The following is a 16106-nucleotide window of genomic DNA, read 5'->3' as shown; positions in this document are numbered from 1 at the left end:
TGTAATAGTAATCGATGCATCATAAATTTTTTTCAAACTAACATAAATACTACGTAGTGTGTTCTTGGTAATAATTAATTATTAGAGTCATTTATTATTATAGCTCGTGCCCGCGACTACGAAAGAGGAAAGCCTTTCAGCTTCCCAGATATTAAGAAAGACAAAGAGTCAACAAGTAACTTCTTCTGCTATCGATATATCTCGGGTCAAACGATGCCCCTCGTTTACCAAGAATCAATGTTGCGAGCATTTATTACCAAATCTATAATGACGACATACTATCGCAAAAGACGGAGATTATTGATAACTGATAACGCGGCGTATATCAAAGTTGTCTCAGGCATTTTATCATTCATGCTGGTCGATAGGTAAATAGAAGTACAGATAATATACGGCGGGATTACATGTTGATGCAATTTCTTCAAATTACATTACGCTTTTGCAGATTAAAATTTACCGATACGCCCACTCCTTTTCCTATTTGATTAAACGAAAGAGAAAGAGAGAGGGAGATTAAAATTGAATATATAACGGGAGACTTTTCTCACATTCTTGTCCGCTCGACAAAATGCAGCAAGAGAGTTAGTAGCGTCGAGATCTCTAGTTTCGTATCTGACGGTCGACAGGAAACGGAGTTAGCTCTCGTGATCAGCCGCGATCAGGAAATGAGATCAAGTAACATGGTGTGCACGTTCGAAACCGGAAAAGAGCGCCGCACGACGCTTGATAGAGGAACAGGCACGGTGATATATCTTGATGCTTGGCGTCTTACGTACATATATCCTAGTATATAAATTTACTCTTTGTTTCTAACCACGACTGTTATTACTTTCTAATAAAGCGATATTGCTCCGTATAGCGCAGAGCGTGTTCGCGCGAGCAAATGATGTGGAACGATGAGTTAACGAGACCGTGTGCCTCTTATTGCTCCACCTTCGCTCCAACGCTCGTTCCTACCTGCCACTATCGTAACGATCCGTTTGTTTTACTCGTCGACGCACGAAGCATCATCCGTGCGGACGGTACAGCTGGTCGAATATTGCGCGCGCTTCGAACACAATGTAGCTAAAGAAAAACATTCGTCCGCATTTCCGCGTTACTTGTCTCCCGATGAAAAAGAAAATGTAATTGGAAAAACCGGACAGAATGTAAGAACGAATATTCGAATTATCGGGAAACATTTTTGCAGGTTTATTAATGCGCTCCGGCGCATCGCGGAATCGTATTTCTCACTTTGGCGCGCGCGCGCACACCTGACATTACATCATGCAAGTCATGGTGCAAAATGTACGAGCGGTATGTGTGTAATTGGTCTATCGAGGTCATATACGTGGCAATCGCCTACCTATTAACCGCCTAAGAATTATTGTACTTCCGCTCTAATGCGTTTTCGCTCTAGCTCACCCACGATACTTCACGCGTCGCGAAGAAAGGAGAGAGGATTAAACTATTTTTTCGTACGATCTAATGGGATCGCAAAGTCAATTCCCGTGTTACCTTATGCGGAAAACGCGGAAGTAATAATCACAGTTCTACGAGCTCGGTCGTTTTGAACGCGTACCGGTACGTTCCATTATTTAATGATCCATCTTCATATATTTGAATGGAAGAACGTCTGTTCTCAATCATGTATATACGCGCGTCATCTGCGAATATTTTTCTTTTTCCTTTCCTTCCTTTTCTCTTTCTAATCTCACATAAGGCGGATTTCGCGAGAATTTACACCATAACAATGTATTCAATTATTTAAACGTACTCATAAAAGTTATATTACTTATATTTATTGCAATATCCATGAAATAATTGAAATATCGAAGGATACGAATGATGATCGAACGAATCTCGCTCTTAAACTCGAACTCAGCATCGAGAGTAATCTTACGCTCCCTATTATGGAACACGCGAAAGTAATGATCGCTGCCAGACCAATGTGCCCGTGTGCCAGGCATGTCACGGCACGTCATCGCCAAGACGGCGGCGCATCATCGACGCGACCTATTACAGGCCGGGCAAATTGCTTTCCATCATAAAATCCGTCCGAATGATTGATTAGCATGAAGTCAGATCGCCCGGTTGACTCGTGCTCGCTTCCATCTCTCGCCTTTTTTTTTTCCATCCAGTCGCGCGTATTTCGAGAAGTAAACGCACGTGGTGCGTTCCCAAGATGCTGACAAGCCTCGACATTATCGGCGTCAATCATCTCGATCATCTCAAAACCTTGTCGTTCTCAGCTGTCGTACGACCGTCAAATTAATATCAGTATTTATCAATATATATATATATATATATATATATATATATATATATATATATATATATATAACGGATGCGAAGCAGCCACGCGTATGTATATATATATATATATATGTGTGTGTGTGTGTGTGTATGATATCATATCTGCCCGCGGTTCTATAAAATGATAGTTTTTGCTCTCATAGTTCTTCCTTTATTGCACTTCGCATCCGCTTACAGCTGCGACGCGCGAGATGATCGAGTACCAAGACGTTCTTGTTAGAACGGTGCCAAGAGGGACATTTAACGCAAGTGTACCGACTACATTTACTTCGTTGAAAATAGTTTTTCATTGCTGGCAGCGCTATGTTTATCTAACGAAAGTAAAATCTTCTCTGTTTGCATCGTTCGGCAATTATTTATCTTTTGATTGCGTAGTTATCGTTTCTTTTGAGACTATTTAATCAATTGTTGAATTTGATTTTTTAAAATGATATTTATCTCAGAATTATGTCATGTGCTGAGACTTACCTTGCCAGTGGTGGCCGATTTGTAAAGGGGTCCCATGATAACGTGATCGGTAGGGCAGCCGTCGGAATCGATTAGGATGATTTCGCTCGAGTCGACACCGTCCATGGCGACTAGCTCACGAACGAAGATCTCGTACGGGCTGTTGGGATCGAGGATCTCGAATTTGAGCGCCAGAGGATCGCCGACTTCGGCCGATGGGATAGCCTCGTTTCCGCTGCGATCGGTAATCTTCATGGCGACATTCGGCGAGTCGACGATCACCTCCTCCGACAATGCGGGCGTAATGTCGCCGTGTACGCCGAGATCGACTTCATTAGACACGGTCTTGTTAGTGAGGTCGTACTGACAGGTCACAGCCAGTCCGAGATCAGAACTGGTGACGATAGTGTCGTGATGTTGAATAACCACGTCGTTCAAGTACCGGCCGAGGCCCTGCTGCCTTATGTTACACTCGAGATCGTCGTATGCCATGCGCAGCTCAAACTCGAGCGCACCCTTGACGTCCTGCACGCACGAGTTGGGCGAACCCTTTGCGTATACCTTGCCGTAGAAGAGCTTGCTCGTTTGAATTCTGGTCACCATATCGCCGGCGCGGCAATCGATGGTCACGTTGTAGCAGGAGCTAAGTTCGTACGTGGACGCCTCCGGTACATCGAGATACGGTTCCTGAAATTATCGTTCATTTTTTGGATCGTTACTTATTGCTTGCACCGAGCATCGTTTGACGTAAATCGCGCATTAATGCAATTTGTTGTATTAATTAAAAAGAATTATAGTGATAAATTTCAAAGTACGCTAAACACGCAGATGTTTCGCAATTAAACTTCACGAAGCTACTCCACGATTTATTATTGATCACTCTTCTATTTTGTTCGCTTTACGTGGTTGGGAGATTTTGATAGCTTGCATCGGGCTTACACAAAAATTCCCAGAGAATTTATGACGAAAATCGAACAGCGAACCAAAAGGGTGCATCGAAATTCCACGCACTGTATTGATCTTCAGTGATATAGCCCGCATAGCAATTAATATGTTACAATATTTTACAGAAAAAAATGTAGATAAAATAAGAGCGTATAGTATCTATAATTTTACACAGAAAATACTGTCAATGGTCTTTTTAATTTTATACGTCTCCATTTGACAAAAACTATGTTATTTTGTCAAATTTTATCGGGTTGATCCCCACATTTATGATGCAATATATGAGACCAAATGATAATTTATTTGTACAAATAATTAACCATACTCTTTATTTTCAACATCTAAAGCATCGCATTTCCATTTATCCGTTATATCGAAAACCAATAATTATCAATCGCAGAAGGATATACATATACGTGCATTTTCATTTATATCGCGCAAAATGATAATCCGCTCTGATTCACGTGCATGTCACTTCACAAAGAATTATTCGAAATCGCTTTACATAACGCTATTTATCGCTTTCCGTTCGAAGCTCGATGGCCCTCTTCGATGAAACAAATTAATCGAATATTGCGCTGATAAATACTCTTGACAGTTCGTACTATCTCTGCAGTTACTAATTTGTACATTTGTGGAGATGCACCGCCGGTCGTGATGCTTGCACATCCACCCATGGAAACAGGTTACGGTTCCTATGTGCATCCCGATCATCCTGCCATTATACATATTATTTGCTTCTCTCCGAACGAATAATCGATTATGAAACCCCATATGGCCAATAAACTATTCATACCGCGATGTCGATGCGATATTTCAATTTATTCGATGCTATTTAAATACCTCATTACAACAATTACTCGTATGTAGGATTGATTAGTGCTTGTATTACGACTTGTTCCTGTATAAAGCGTGGATAATCGAATTTCCGATGAATTGGCGGTCGCTAAATCCTTCTTTTGATTTTCTCTCAGAATACTGAACACGATTCGAACGAACTCGAGTGTTATTCGAGAATTCGATAGGGAAAGCGTCTGCGATGGAAACTCGATTTTCCGCGAATGCCCCCCTCGGTGCATTGTTCAACCTGGTTTGCATGTGTGCGACGTAATCGCATTTATAGAAAATCCCCACTGGCCCTTTCAAGTATCCGCACTGCGATGCGATGAGCGAAACGACGCAACGGTCGCGGAGCTGCTCGTGGAATTCTATTTTAAACACTCCCGATAAATTAAATCACATAAAACGCTCACGAGCAAATAAATTCGAAACATGGATGGCCTATTTCTCTCGCAAGAACTTCATTATTAAGTCGTCACAGTTTTTTTTTTTTTTTTCATATTATAATTGTTCGTTTGTCATAATATATTTATCACAGAATTTTTAAAAATATTTTTATAAAACTCGCAAAGTATGAAATTTTTCTTACCTGAATATCGGAAAGAGTGGCACGAGTGTGATGGCTAAGACGGCAGACCATGTCACCAGTATCACCATAATCGTAAGAATGGCAACGGAATGGCGAATTGAGGCACAATTCCCGGCATTCATCGGACGTGCCGACGTCTTGATAAACAGAGTCCACGGTCTTCAGTATTCGGCCGGTCAGCTTCTTAAATTCGCAAAGTTTCACTGGCTCTTCCACGCAATGGTTTTCCAAATAATCCACTCCCTTTGCTGCCTGGAAGGCATTTGAACCAGCAATCGTCAATCTGTCCATATCCGATAATTCGCATTGCTTGGTGGCGTTGATGTAATTAGCAGATCTGAAATTGATCAGAAGAAAATTCTCATAAATTTGATTTGCTGTAAAGCTAATAACGAGTTATTATTAGCTTCTCATATATTTACACAGAAGATAAGATGGTCGATAAATTATCACGACAAACTGTTATATAACTGTTATAATTTTATCGTTATGATTCATATCTTTTATCATTTCTGAAACTTCTTTCAATTTCCAAAACTGATAAAAAATCTAAATTGACCACCGGAAAAATTATTCACGATTACAAAAATATTTCCCTCAGATAATAGTATAACGCAAATAGCAATAATATTTCATCTCGCACTAATCATTTTGTATATTTTTATCATATTACATTTATTGATAAAATGTAAAAATAAATACTATCTTTTAAAAATAGTTGAAAACATTTTCAAATATAAACTATTTCAACAAATATAATATCAGTCTTTTATACATGTGTATATATATATATATATATATATATATATATATATATATGTATATATATATATATATTCAGATGTGAAGAATGAAAGAGAGAAATGCAATCCGTTTTATTTGTCACGCACAACATTACTCTCGTCTCAGTATGTAAAAACATACGAGAGGTCACACGTACTGTCTCCGTGTAATCATCATACCCGTGATAATCTCGGACGGCAAGTTGCAAAGAAAACACCCACGCATGAGCAAATCCGAGCGCGCATCCGGGTTTCGTTTTCAGAGTGGCAGCGGAGATGCGACAGCGCAAAGTCTGTCCGCTGGAATAATTGCTTTCCGCCACGCTTTACTGCGCCGTAATAATGCGTGGTTAATGATACTAAACGGAACTAAGCAAGGAACAATTAAGAAGATGCTAATTTACTAAAGCTTCTTTTAGGTTGAGAAGAGAAGATGGGAGAAGAGAGTGTCGTACGCTCGGTCCATTCTCATTTCTCTCTTTCGCGATTACCACGTGCATTGCATAGATAATGCGCATTTGGCATAAATCGAAAGAAAGATACATAATGATATGCCAATATTTTTAAAATTTTAACCGTGAAAGTAATTGATTAATTTGTGTAGCAACTTTCGACAAATTCAACATCTATTCATCTTATCATTACAGATAAAATGAAATGATGAGGCGACGCATTAACGTTTTAAGCGCTATATGAACACGATGATATTAATGAGCAATTGACACTCGAATTTTCTATTTATTAAAATTAAAATTTCCTATTTATTAGAATTAAATTTTTTTATTTATTGAAATTTCTTTAATTTAATTAAGTTATATGATTAATGAATGATCCGATAATATATCTGAGCTAAGATAACAACAATAAATTGATTTTCGAAACATAAAAATCTACAAGAAAAATCTAAATCTGAGAAAAATCCATATTGACTATCGGAAAAATTATTCACGATTACAAAAATATTTTTTTCAGACGCATAATACGAATAGCAATAATATTTCATCTCGCCCCAATGAAAGAAAAATACTTTTCTAACCGTGAATAACTTCCGACGGTCAATATAGATTTTTTATCAGTTTCGGAAATCGATAAAAGTGCCGGAAATGATGGAAGATTTGAAATATGAAACGGCAGAATTATTTGTGGTTACAAAAATATTTATCTCGAGCCTGCATTGCGTATTTACACTGGTCACTATAGAATTGTTCTGTAAATATTTATATTGCAACTTTATACATATATCGATGGGAAATGATAGTATTTTATTCATACGGTATGTAGGACAGTCAGCAGCATATTTTGCTATATTTTTTATTGAATCTCTCTACATTCATTGCATGATATTCCTGTATATGATTATGTTCGGTATAACTATTGTATATTTTGGTATATTTCGTATCGAATAATTTGCTTTACGACTTTATTAAAACAGATCTTGTGTTGACAACTGCTTTATGACTAATATAAACATAGCATACATATATGTAATGTTTACAAAAATTTAATTTTAGAAAAATATACAATTGCTGCAGTAAATCCAATCTCTCGTAATCTAATTTTCTCGAAGTAAATGATTACTTTTTTTGAATAATCGAGAATTTTCGATTACCATGATTACTTGTGATAATCATTTCTCGTTTTCTCGGGTCTACAATTTTGTAAATCGGTCTAGGGAAACGAGAAGATATCAGGGGTAAAAGCGTAGAACACGCTGTCCATTAGAACATGCGGCCGCATTCTTGTCGCAACCGCAACTTCCTACATTCGCATCCGCTTGATGTAGCGCGCGTAAACGCGTGTTCAACATACGCAACATACTTCGAGACAAGAATCCAGGAAAATTACGGCGCCGGTTCTTTTGTATCTCGAGATCACGTCTTCACCTCTGGCCGTTCTATAATCAGGGATTACGTATTCCCCGCATCGAACATTTCCCAGATAATCCAGAATATTTTTCGGTTTGGCCGAGACATTGAAATCATTACCGTCTTTTCTCCCTTCCGAAAGGAAAAAAATTGGAAAGACTAAGTAAAGAACGAAAATCACAGACAAAACTTTCCGCCGTGGCATTCTCAGATGCTCAACCGGCATCATCATCGAATCGAAGTTGTCTTCCGACTGGTATCCGGATTGGCGATGGGGTGGAAGCCGCTCCCGCGGGGCCCTAACGGGGAAGGCCGCCAAATTTATTCCACGTCGCTCCATCGATTTTGGATTATATTGCCTTAAGACCTGAATAATATTCATGAGTGCCACGTTATGATTTCAATATTCCGGGCGCTCCGTCGTGCGGAGGCGAAGTCGAAAAATCACCGCGATCTTATGGTCGGGCGCGATAAACCCCGGGACTTCGATCGAGAAATATAATCGAATTATCGTAGCGGCCGCCTGTAGTTCCCGCGATTATCAATGTGCCTCTCGTCCTTACATATATCCGTTTCTCTACCATTGCCATTTCGCGAATCGATAGCCATCGATGGGAAGAGGGGGCTGGCGATGCGAACAGAGCCGCGGTGCCGCGACAATGGTCCGCAGTAAAACCGACGACGCGAAATGGATGGGTCACGAAAAACGCGTCCCCACAGCTTTGTTTCATGGCGCTGGTGCATCAAATATATGTATATGTGAATGAATATTTGCTCGTTAAATCAACAAGTTTTGGTCCAATTGTTCATGATTCAAATACAATAATTGTCCGATTCTGTATGCTGCCTCCCCTCTCCCTTCTCCCCCTCCCCCCTTCACCCCCGCCATCGCTCATCCTTTCGCCGGCGCAATCGTTTATTACTCGTCGTTTATTATTCATTTTACACGCAAATGCGGACAATCGCTTTTATTCGAAAAATTATTTTTAGCCTATTCACTGATTGCGCCGCGCGCATTCATCATGTGTGCTCTCCGAAAGATTTGTCATTCATGCTTCGTTGATGAAGATATCGAATTGCGTTGCATTGGATACGGCATCTCATTATCGCTGAACGTGCAAGAATTATTAAAATGGATTTGTTTGAAACGGCGTTACCACAAGTGCCGTAAGAGCTGCAGTGACGCTACTGAGTTGAAAATATATCGAACATTATAAAAACACATTGAAATTGTAGCTAACGAGTTGCTGTAAGTTGCAACAAAGCCGCGGTGTCGCTAACGATGATGGAGTACGTCAATCACTCTTGCAAAACTAAAAGCCGCAATGTACCTCACAGTTTTTCAGGCATAATTCATACAGTTTATCACGAATTATTAATTATACGAGGAAAATAACTATATATGACTGACAAAAAAGAGTGATGATTATCCATTGAATCGTTTTGGTACAAAAATAATGGTGATAAAGTGCTTTAAATTTCTATGAAATTTTTATATCACTTTATACAATGAAAATGTTGCGCTGTAAAATGTTTTTGTCTACCGGGCTGACAGCTTGACATTGTAACGATCATGGTACGTTAATTTATAGTATAACGAGATTTATTACATTGTTTGCACGATGAATAACGTACCATGCATGTACAGAAAAAATAAAAAAATTTATATAATTATAAATTTTATTTATCTTTTTTCTTTGCAAATTAGGAAAACAAAAAGCAAGAATATTTATTTACATATTTATTATAATGCTTATTGTTAATTCCAGTATCAATTCTGTAACTTTATAACGAATACTTTACGGATAACTCTTGAGGTCAGCTAAAAGATCTCTTCTCGTGTAAAATATTTTGTTTGTCGTATATCGTCAAGCTAACTTTTTAGGTGGCATTATCGTTAAGAGTCCTCTACTTAGGGAGAAACGCGAAGAGATACAGTAAAGGAGATACACAAAGACCCGACCTCTCAAAGTTTATTTTGGACAGACGATTCGAGTATCTTCTATGGTAAATTAATAAATGAAAGGCATGTGTTTCGCTTTCGTATTTTCTTCCACGTCTATCGTTTCTCTAATTAAATTGATTTGTTAGTAAGAATTGATTGAATTCTTTTTTACGATATATTTAATATTTAATATTAAATTACTATTGTAATAATAAATCATTAACGTGCTCTTTTACAATAAATCCAAAATTAAAATATTTAATTGAAATTAAATGAAGAATATTATTCATTTTTAATTTAATTTGCGAAAAACTTTTGTTTTCAATACGTTGTAAATCAAAAGCAATCTGTTATGCGACCTTTTTCTCATAAAAAGTAAGCTATCTCCAAAGAGATATAAAAATCCAAGAGTATTACGGTGAACCTGAAATACGATGCATATTGAGCATGCCTTCTTCTATCTCACGACTAGAATTCCTGTTACCTATGATAAAGCAACACGAGCCGACTCCAAGTCTCCCGATGTGGCACGAGACACGAGAGGAAAAGATACGAGAGTAAGTTGAAAGTCTATTGCGCAACGATAAAGCCCTTTCTGATTTTCTCTTCTTGATTCGGGACAAAAGTTACTCGGCACTCGCGTCTCGTACGACTTAGAATAAACATCGAGGGAAACTTTAACCTTCCAGGCAGATGTTAAATGCGAAGTTAACTGCGACGAGACGACATTCCGTCCGTCTCGCCTCTCTTCGACTTGCTCCCCTTTTTCCGTCCTCGATCTCCTCCCCTGCCTCCGTATTGTCGCTATATATCGTAATTCTCTTTCCACATTTCTACGCCTTACTATTCTGTACAAATGGCGAGACAAAAAAGACGGGCCGGATCAAACCAGACCGAGGGGGATGAAGATGAAGTGAGCGAGAGCGCGGCGCCGTTGGTGACAGTGGAAAAGAATTACAAGTAAGTCGCCTTGCTGCATCTCGATGAATCTAAAATTATTCTTTCCGCTTGCTATAAGAGGGGCTTTCATCGAAGTTACTCCGAAAAGAAAGCCCCTGCAATAGATATATATATATATATATATACACACATACATATCTGTATTGAAAAATATCAATCGTAAAAACAATTTTTGCGCATTCAAATTTTTTTGTTTATTTATACGAGTGTTGGTTTTTTCCTCACTCAATAAATGTTGACTGACAAAGAATTACGCGAAAGTATTTTTATTACATTGTTAATGCCGACTCGCCAGATTTAGGTATTATCTCTATCGTTTTTTTTTTATTCAATTTTGGCATAGCTTCTTGTTTAATGAAAATCGATAGAATGGAATATATCGTTTTTACCGAATAAAATTTTCAACAAGATATATAATGACATGCAACATTAAACTTTTTCTGGACATTGAAATTTATCGAGAATTTAAGAAAATTTCAGTTTTATGATTAGTTATTAATATGTATTTAATGCTAACAATTGATGTGGAAATTGTGAAAAGAAGCAGAGGAGTTTGTGAATTGAAAGAATAAAAAGGATTGATACGCCATCCTATATAGCGATGAACGTTCAGTTTTAACAACCTAAATCGAGCCATTGATCGCAAATCGACGATAATAACTAAATAAGGAAGTTATAAAAAAACTATAGGGGGAATATTTGCAATATCCGATAACAAAATGTGTAATGCGTTGGGCGTGTCGTGTACGGACGTATCTCAAGTACGTCCATATACGGAGGTATAAACGGCCAGTAAAAGAGCAAAGCTAATTTGCATTACTTTTTTGTGATTGCTCACTCTGCCCTAGCCCGTTGACCCGCAACGCTGGGTAATCCCACTAGACCCGGATAAGCGACGATATTAATGATCGTTGCGTAAAAACCAGCGCGGCGAATTTCATGCACGCCACCGCGCCCGCATATCTGGTAACATTATTTAGCCTCGTGCTCTCTGGAATGAACTAATCAGCTTTATATTGTATATATACGGAACATTGGAGTGGAAAATTCTGCATATTATTCATAAACATATATCAACAAGATACTCGCGTATGCGGTAATGTTGTACAACGCAAATTGTGTGCGCGATTGAAAGAAAAATCTGACGGAAAGTATTTTTAGGATGGCAACTTTCACAGGTTCTTTAATGAAATAATAACATAATGTATGAAGATAACATACGAAGATTGTTATTGGAAGAACGTAATTTACGCAGAGATTGCCTTGTATTATTTTTAAGAATACGTATGAAGAAAAACTGAAGAATGATATTTTTATATCAAACAAGTTTTTATATTCAATTATTTTGCTATCTTTATATTATGATTGAAGTTTATTAAATGAGTAATTAATAGTCATATTATCCTATTAATAATAACAGTTATCCGCGTAGAGAAATTCGTAATACCTTGATTGCAATGTAAATTGCAAGCAAATGCGATTTTCATAATGCCAAATGCTAATGACCACACGTAATTCTATACGATTTTAACGCAGAGAAATCCATATTTCATACGATTTTAACGTATTTATCATATTTTATTTTATTCATTGCGTGACGAGGAATTGGTTAAACAAATTTATTCATCCCTCATGATTAAAATTACAGTGACGCATGTGCTAATGTCCGTCCAATGAAAGATAAGGGCCTTAATGCGGCGTCACAGAATGATGGGAAAGGATATAGATAGAGAGCCACTCTGAGAGGGTGAGGGATTTCGGCGAGCGTTTAGGTAGCTGCCGGCAAGCTTCGGTCCACCACCCTGCACCTCCGCGCTATTACTTGGAGATATACGTCGTCTACGCAATCCCGTGATGCATTGCGCGTTCAGCCGCGACTGCGAGACGCCCTCTCCACGAAATTCTCTTCTCTCTCTCTCTCTCTCTCTCTCTCTCTCTCTCTGTCCTCTCGCCCTCATCCCTCACCATCTCTCTCTCTCTCTCCATCTGCCACCCCGGCCTTCCTCTCGCTTTCTCGACAAATGGCCACAATTACGTACATGTGCCAATACATAACCCACACCGTTAGCCGTGCCTCTCGCCAGCCCTTCTTCGACAAAGTGCACCACCACGAGTAGTCGTTCGTTTACTCTCCGATGTTCTCGTCCGATACCGCACATTCCCTCTCTCACGATTCACTCTGTCGTCGTTTGCCTTCCTCTTTCTCACTTTTCCCGATCCTCGCAACCCTTTTCGTTTCTTTCCCTATCTAGTCTTTCCATCTCCCTTTTCTCTTCTTCACTTCTTTCCTGTGCTTCTCTCCTGTTCCCCGATAGTATCGCGATAGGTTGAAAGAAGAGAGAGAAGATAAATCGGAACTCGCTCGTCGACGGGTTATCCACTGAAGCAAAACGAGACATCGTTTACGAGTACGTCGCCGCGCGCTTTCTCAAACCGTCGCGATCGCGCGGCTTTCATGGGATACACACTGTTCCGGTTAGGGCACTGTTGACGAGGGAGCAAATACACGAAATTAAACGAGCCGCTGGTTGTGTCGACGCAACAAACACAGTACCAAGGCACGCGCGGTAATTTTTGTTTTTCCTACTTCCGTTGTAAAACAAGTATATTCCACAGAGATGCATTTTTCCCCTCTGTGGAACATATCTTAACTATGTCAGAAAATATCATTGTGTACGATATTAAAAAGTTACTTTATTACGAGAAATTTCATTTCTCTCAACTTGATGCGAAGCGACGCGATATCTGCTGTTGATACCAGAAGGTTATTATTGCGATGAAATGATGGAAGTTACAATGGTATTCGAAAGTGTTATTCGTAGCATGATTAAGTAATTTGATTGTTGTAGAAACAGCATCCCTCTCTTCTACGGACGATTCTTGCGATGCGCAGCGCGAAGAGAATAATAGTATTTAATCATGATGTATATTGGATTCGTATTACGTTATGTTCGAGTTATACTTTATATTTTGCTTTTATCTCTTTTTTGTAATATGACGATTACTTTTAGGAGAGCTCTAAGCTAAGTCCGAATTAAAGCCGCCTCATGAAAATCGTAATAAAATAAAATCTGATAAATATCAAACAATTCCCTGTTTTCTATTGACTGAGACTCTGACGCTCCATCGCTGCTTTCTTGAAGTAAACTTGTTTGCTAGGAAACGCAAACACGATCGAATCGCGTATTGTCTCAGGTTGACACAGTTAGTCTCTGACGAGCGGAAACGAAATTTCAGACCGGCGTAATCCCGATAATGGCAGAGCGTCGTTGTATCTTCGGTACGAGTTTCGGAGAAATCTCGATACTCCCAAGAATAGGACGACCGGCTTACCGAGTGGAGGATGGAGAAACTTGTTCTATCGCAGATTGGGAAACGGAAGGTGGGCGTCGGAAGATGCGTTCGCCGGATAGATGTTTCCACAACGATATATACTCATACATGCGCGTTCAGGAACTTGTACACGACGGTGATTCGTGCATGCGCGCGAATGTGTGTGTGTGTGTGTGTGTGTATGATGCTCGATATAATAATGATAAAGTTAATGTAAGGGTGTCGGGTGGCCCAGCTGGTACCGCGGTCTATCGACAAAGGCAGGGGATGTAACAGGTGCTATCTCGCGAGTTTCGTAGTGTTGGCAGTTGCTTTTCTGCTGTATGACGATTAAACTGAATATATTTTGCCGAAAGTTTGAAAGTTTGATGGTCCATGTGATCCATGAGCTTTTTCCTTTCACCAAAGATGTCATGGAGTTCGAATCCCGGATTCGTATCTATTGTAAGTCGTACTCCGATCCATCACGTTAAAAGCAAAAAACACGACAGTTTGTTAATTTATTGCGTACATTCTCGGCGAGTTGTAGCCACTGCGTCTTCACGTTTTGCATCGAGAGACAAGAAGAGCAATCGGTCGTAATGGCTAGTCGAGCTTTAATATCAAAGAAAGTATCAAAGAAAGACGCAATGCGATAATCGATAACGAGGATTGAATCCTTAATCTTCTATATGTCGGCGATTCCAATTAATAAATATACGCTACGACTAATGAATCGCGGTCTGTTTGCGCGATATATAACGAAACGATAATGCCATTCTGATTGCGAATTAATTACTTATATCACGCCATTTGCATATGCAAATTGCACAACCGACCTGCAGACACGGAGGAATTGAATGGGAGGAGGGTCGGAGGAAAGGAGGTTAATGCCACCATCGTTGCCGACACGACTATGCGCGAAAGAGAGATAAAGCGGTGGTGCGGAACGAGAAGTGCTGAGCAATGCCAAAGATATCTCATACTTATCGCGGAATTCCTTTCTATCGTGGGCTCTTGTAACAGTCCTTGTTAACGACAGTCGATAGCAATGCCGCCATTAATACGCACGTCAATTGTAGAGAACCGATGCGATTGCACAACTTGTTTCATTAAAAGTATTTATATTAATATGAGATTGAAGAAATCTTGTATATGTGTATATTATATTTCCTTTTAATAATGCATATAATATTTTTATTTTAAATTACTTTATTAATGAAAAACGAGTAACAAAAAACACCAACCAGCGAATGAGATTAATGAAATGAGCGAGAGAGAACAAACGAGACTTTTTGCTGTTTTGACATCATGAAAGACAGATTCAAAGATGCGTATGTAGAAGTGGAATATAAAATCGTATCATCCTTATTGCTATCTCGGTCATAATCCTCCCTAAGTCGCAATGCGCGAGCATGCGAGAGTTGTACGATCGGTAGAAGCGCAATCGCTAGTATTGCTAAACACATACACGCGCGCGCGCGCATACACTCAGTTATCAGTGAGATATAATTTAATGCTCGGTCTTCTCCGTATTACTTATGCGTGTCCCTATCTCTCGATAGTAACGACATTCCTTTACAGACCGCGAACCATCACGGAATATGACATAAGGTAAGATCGCGCGGAATAACAAAGAATTGAAAGAAAGATTCGTGCCGCCGATCGCGAAAGTAATGTGTCCTCTTCAAATGTGCGCCGTCCTCGGATCGTGATTGAAACAAACCGGCTTGTTAAATCTTAGCTTTTAACTTTGAAAGCGTTCGTTTTTTTGACGTACTCCGCTCCTTTTCTGCCTCTTGCGGCGCATTATCTTCTTTTTCACCGGGAGGAGGGAGATAAGAGAAAAGAGGGAATATCGTGGTAATTAACTGGATGACTTTTATCGAGGCTACGTGATGCAATTCCGCCGCCATTCGATTTAGCAAATAAAACGTCGCGAGAGTTATATAAACGCGCGCACGCGGTGGCGCGAGAAGGCGAAGATGGATGAAGGAGACGACCATGCGGCACGAATGATTTACTGATTTACTCAGATTCCCAATCGCCGAGTTTAAATGATAGTCGTCCTGGAGCTACCGGTTGTTGGCGAGAGGTATTATCGTGTGTGGTGGTCTGTGCGCGAT

General features: G+C 39.4%; 2 protein-coding genes across 5 annotated transcripts in view; one reads left to right on the top strand and one right to left on the bottom strand.

Annotated features, from left to right (window-relative positions):
• The window catches only part of LOC126859341 (autophagy-related protein 16-1), a 382369-nt gene that overhangs the window by 162996 nt on the left and 203267 nt on the right, over window positions 1–16106 (top strand). The gene's annotated exons all lie outside the window — the stretch shown is intronic.
• LOC126859335 (uncharacterized) overlaps window positions 1–16106 on the bottom strand; it is a 164164-nt gene that overhangs the window by 5266 nt on the left and 142792 nt on the right. For both annotated transcript variants that reach the window (XM_050610471.1, XM_050610472.1), the window contains 2 exons: window positions 5117–5453; window positions 2764–3429 (listed from right to left, as the gene is read on the bottom strand). In XM_050610471.1, coding sequence (XP_050466428.1) covers window positions 2764–3429; window positions 5117–5453 — 1003 coding nt within the window. The remainder of the gene's footprint in view (window positions 1–2763; window positions 3430–5116; window positions 5454–16106) is intronic.

This window comes from Cataglyphis hispanica, chromosome 3 (genome assembly GCF_021464435.1).
Source record: "Cataglyphis hispanica isolate Lineage 1 chromosome 3, ULB_Chis1_1.0, whole genome shotgun sequence".
Taxonomy (NCBI): Eukaryota; Metazoa; Arthropoda; class Insecta; order Hymenoptera; family Formicidae; genus Cataglyphis; species Cataglyphis hispanica.
The sequence above is the reverse complement of the archived record's forward strand: the minus strand, read 5'-3'. Positions and strand labels throughout refer to the sequence as shown.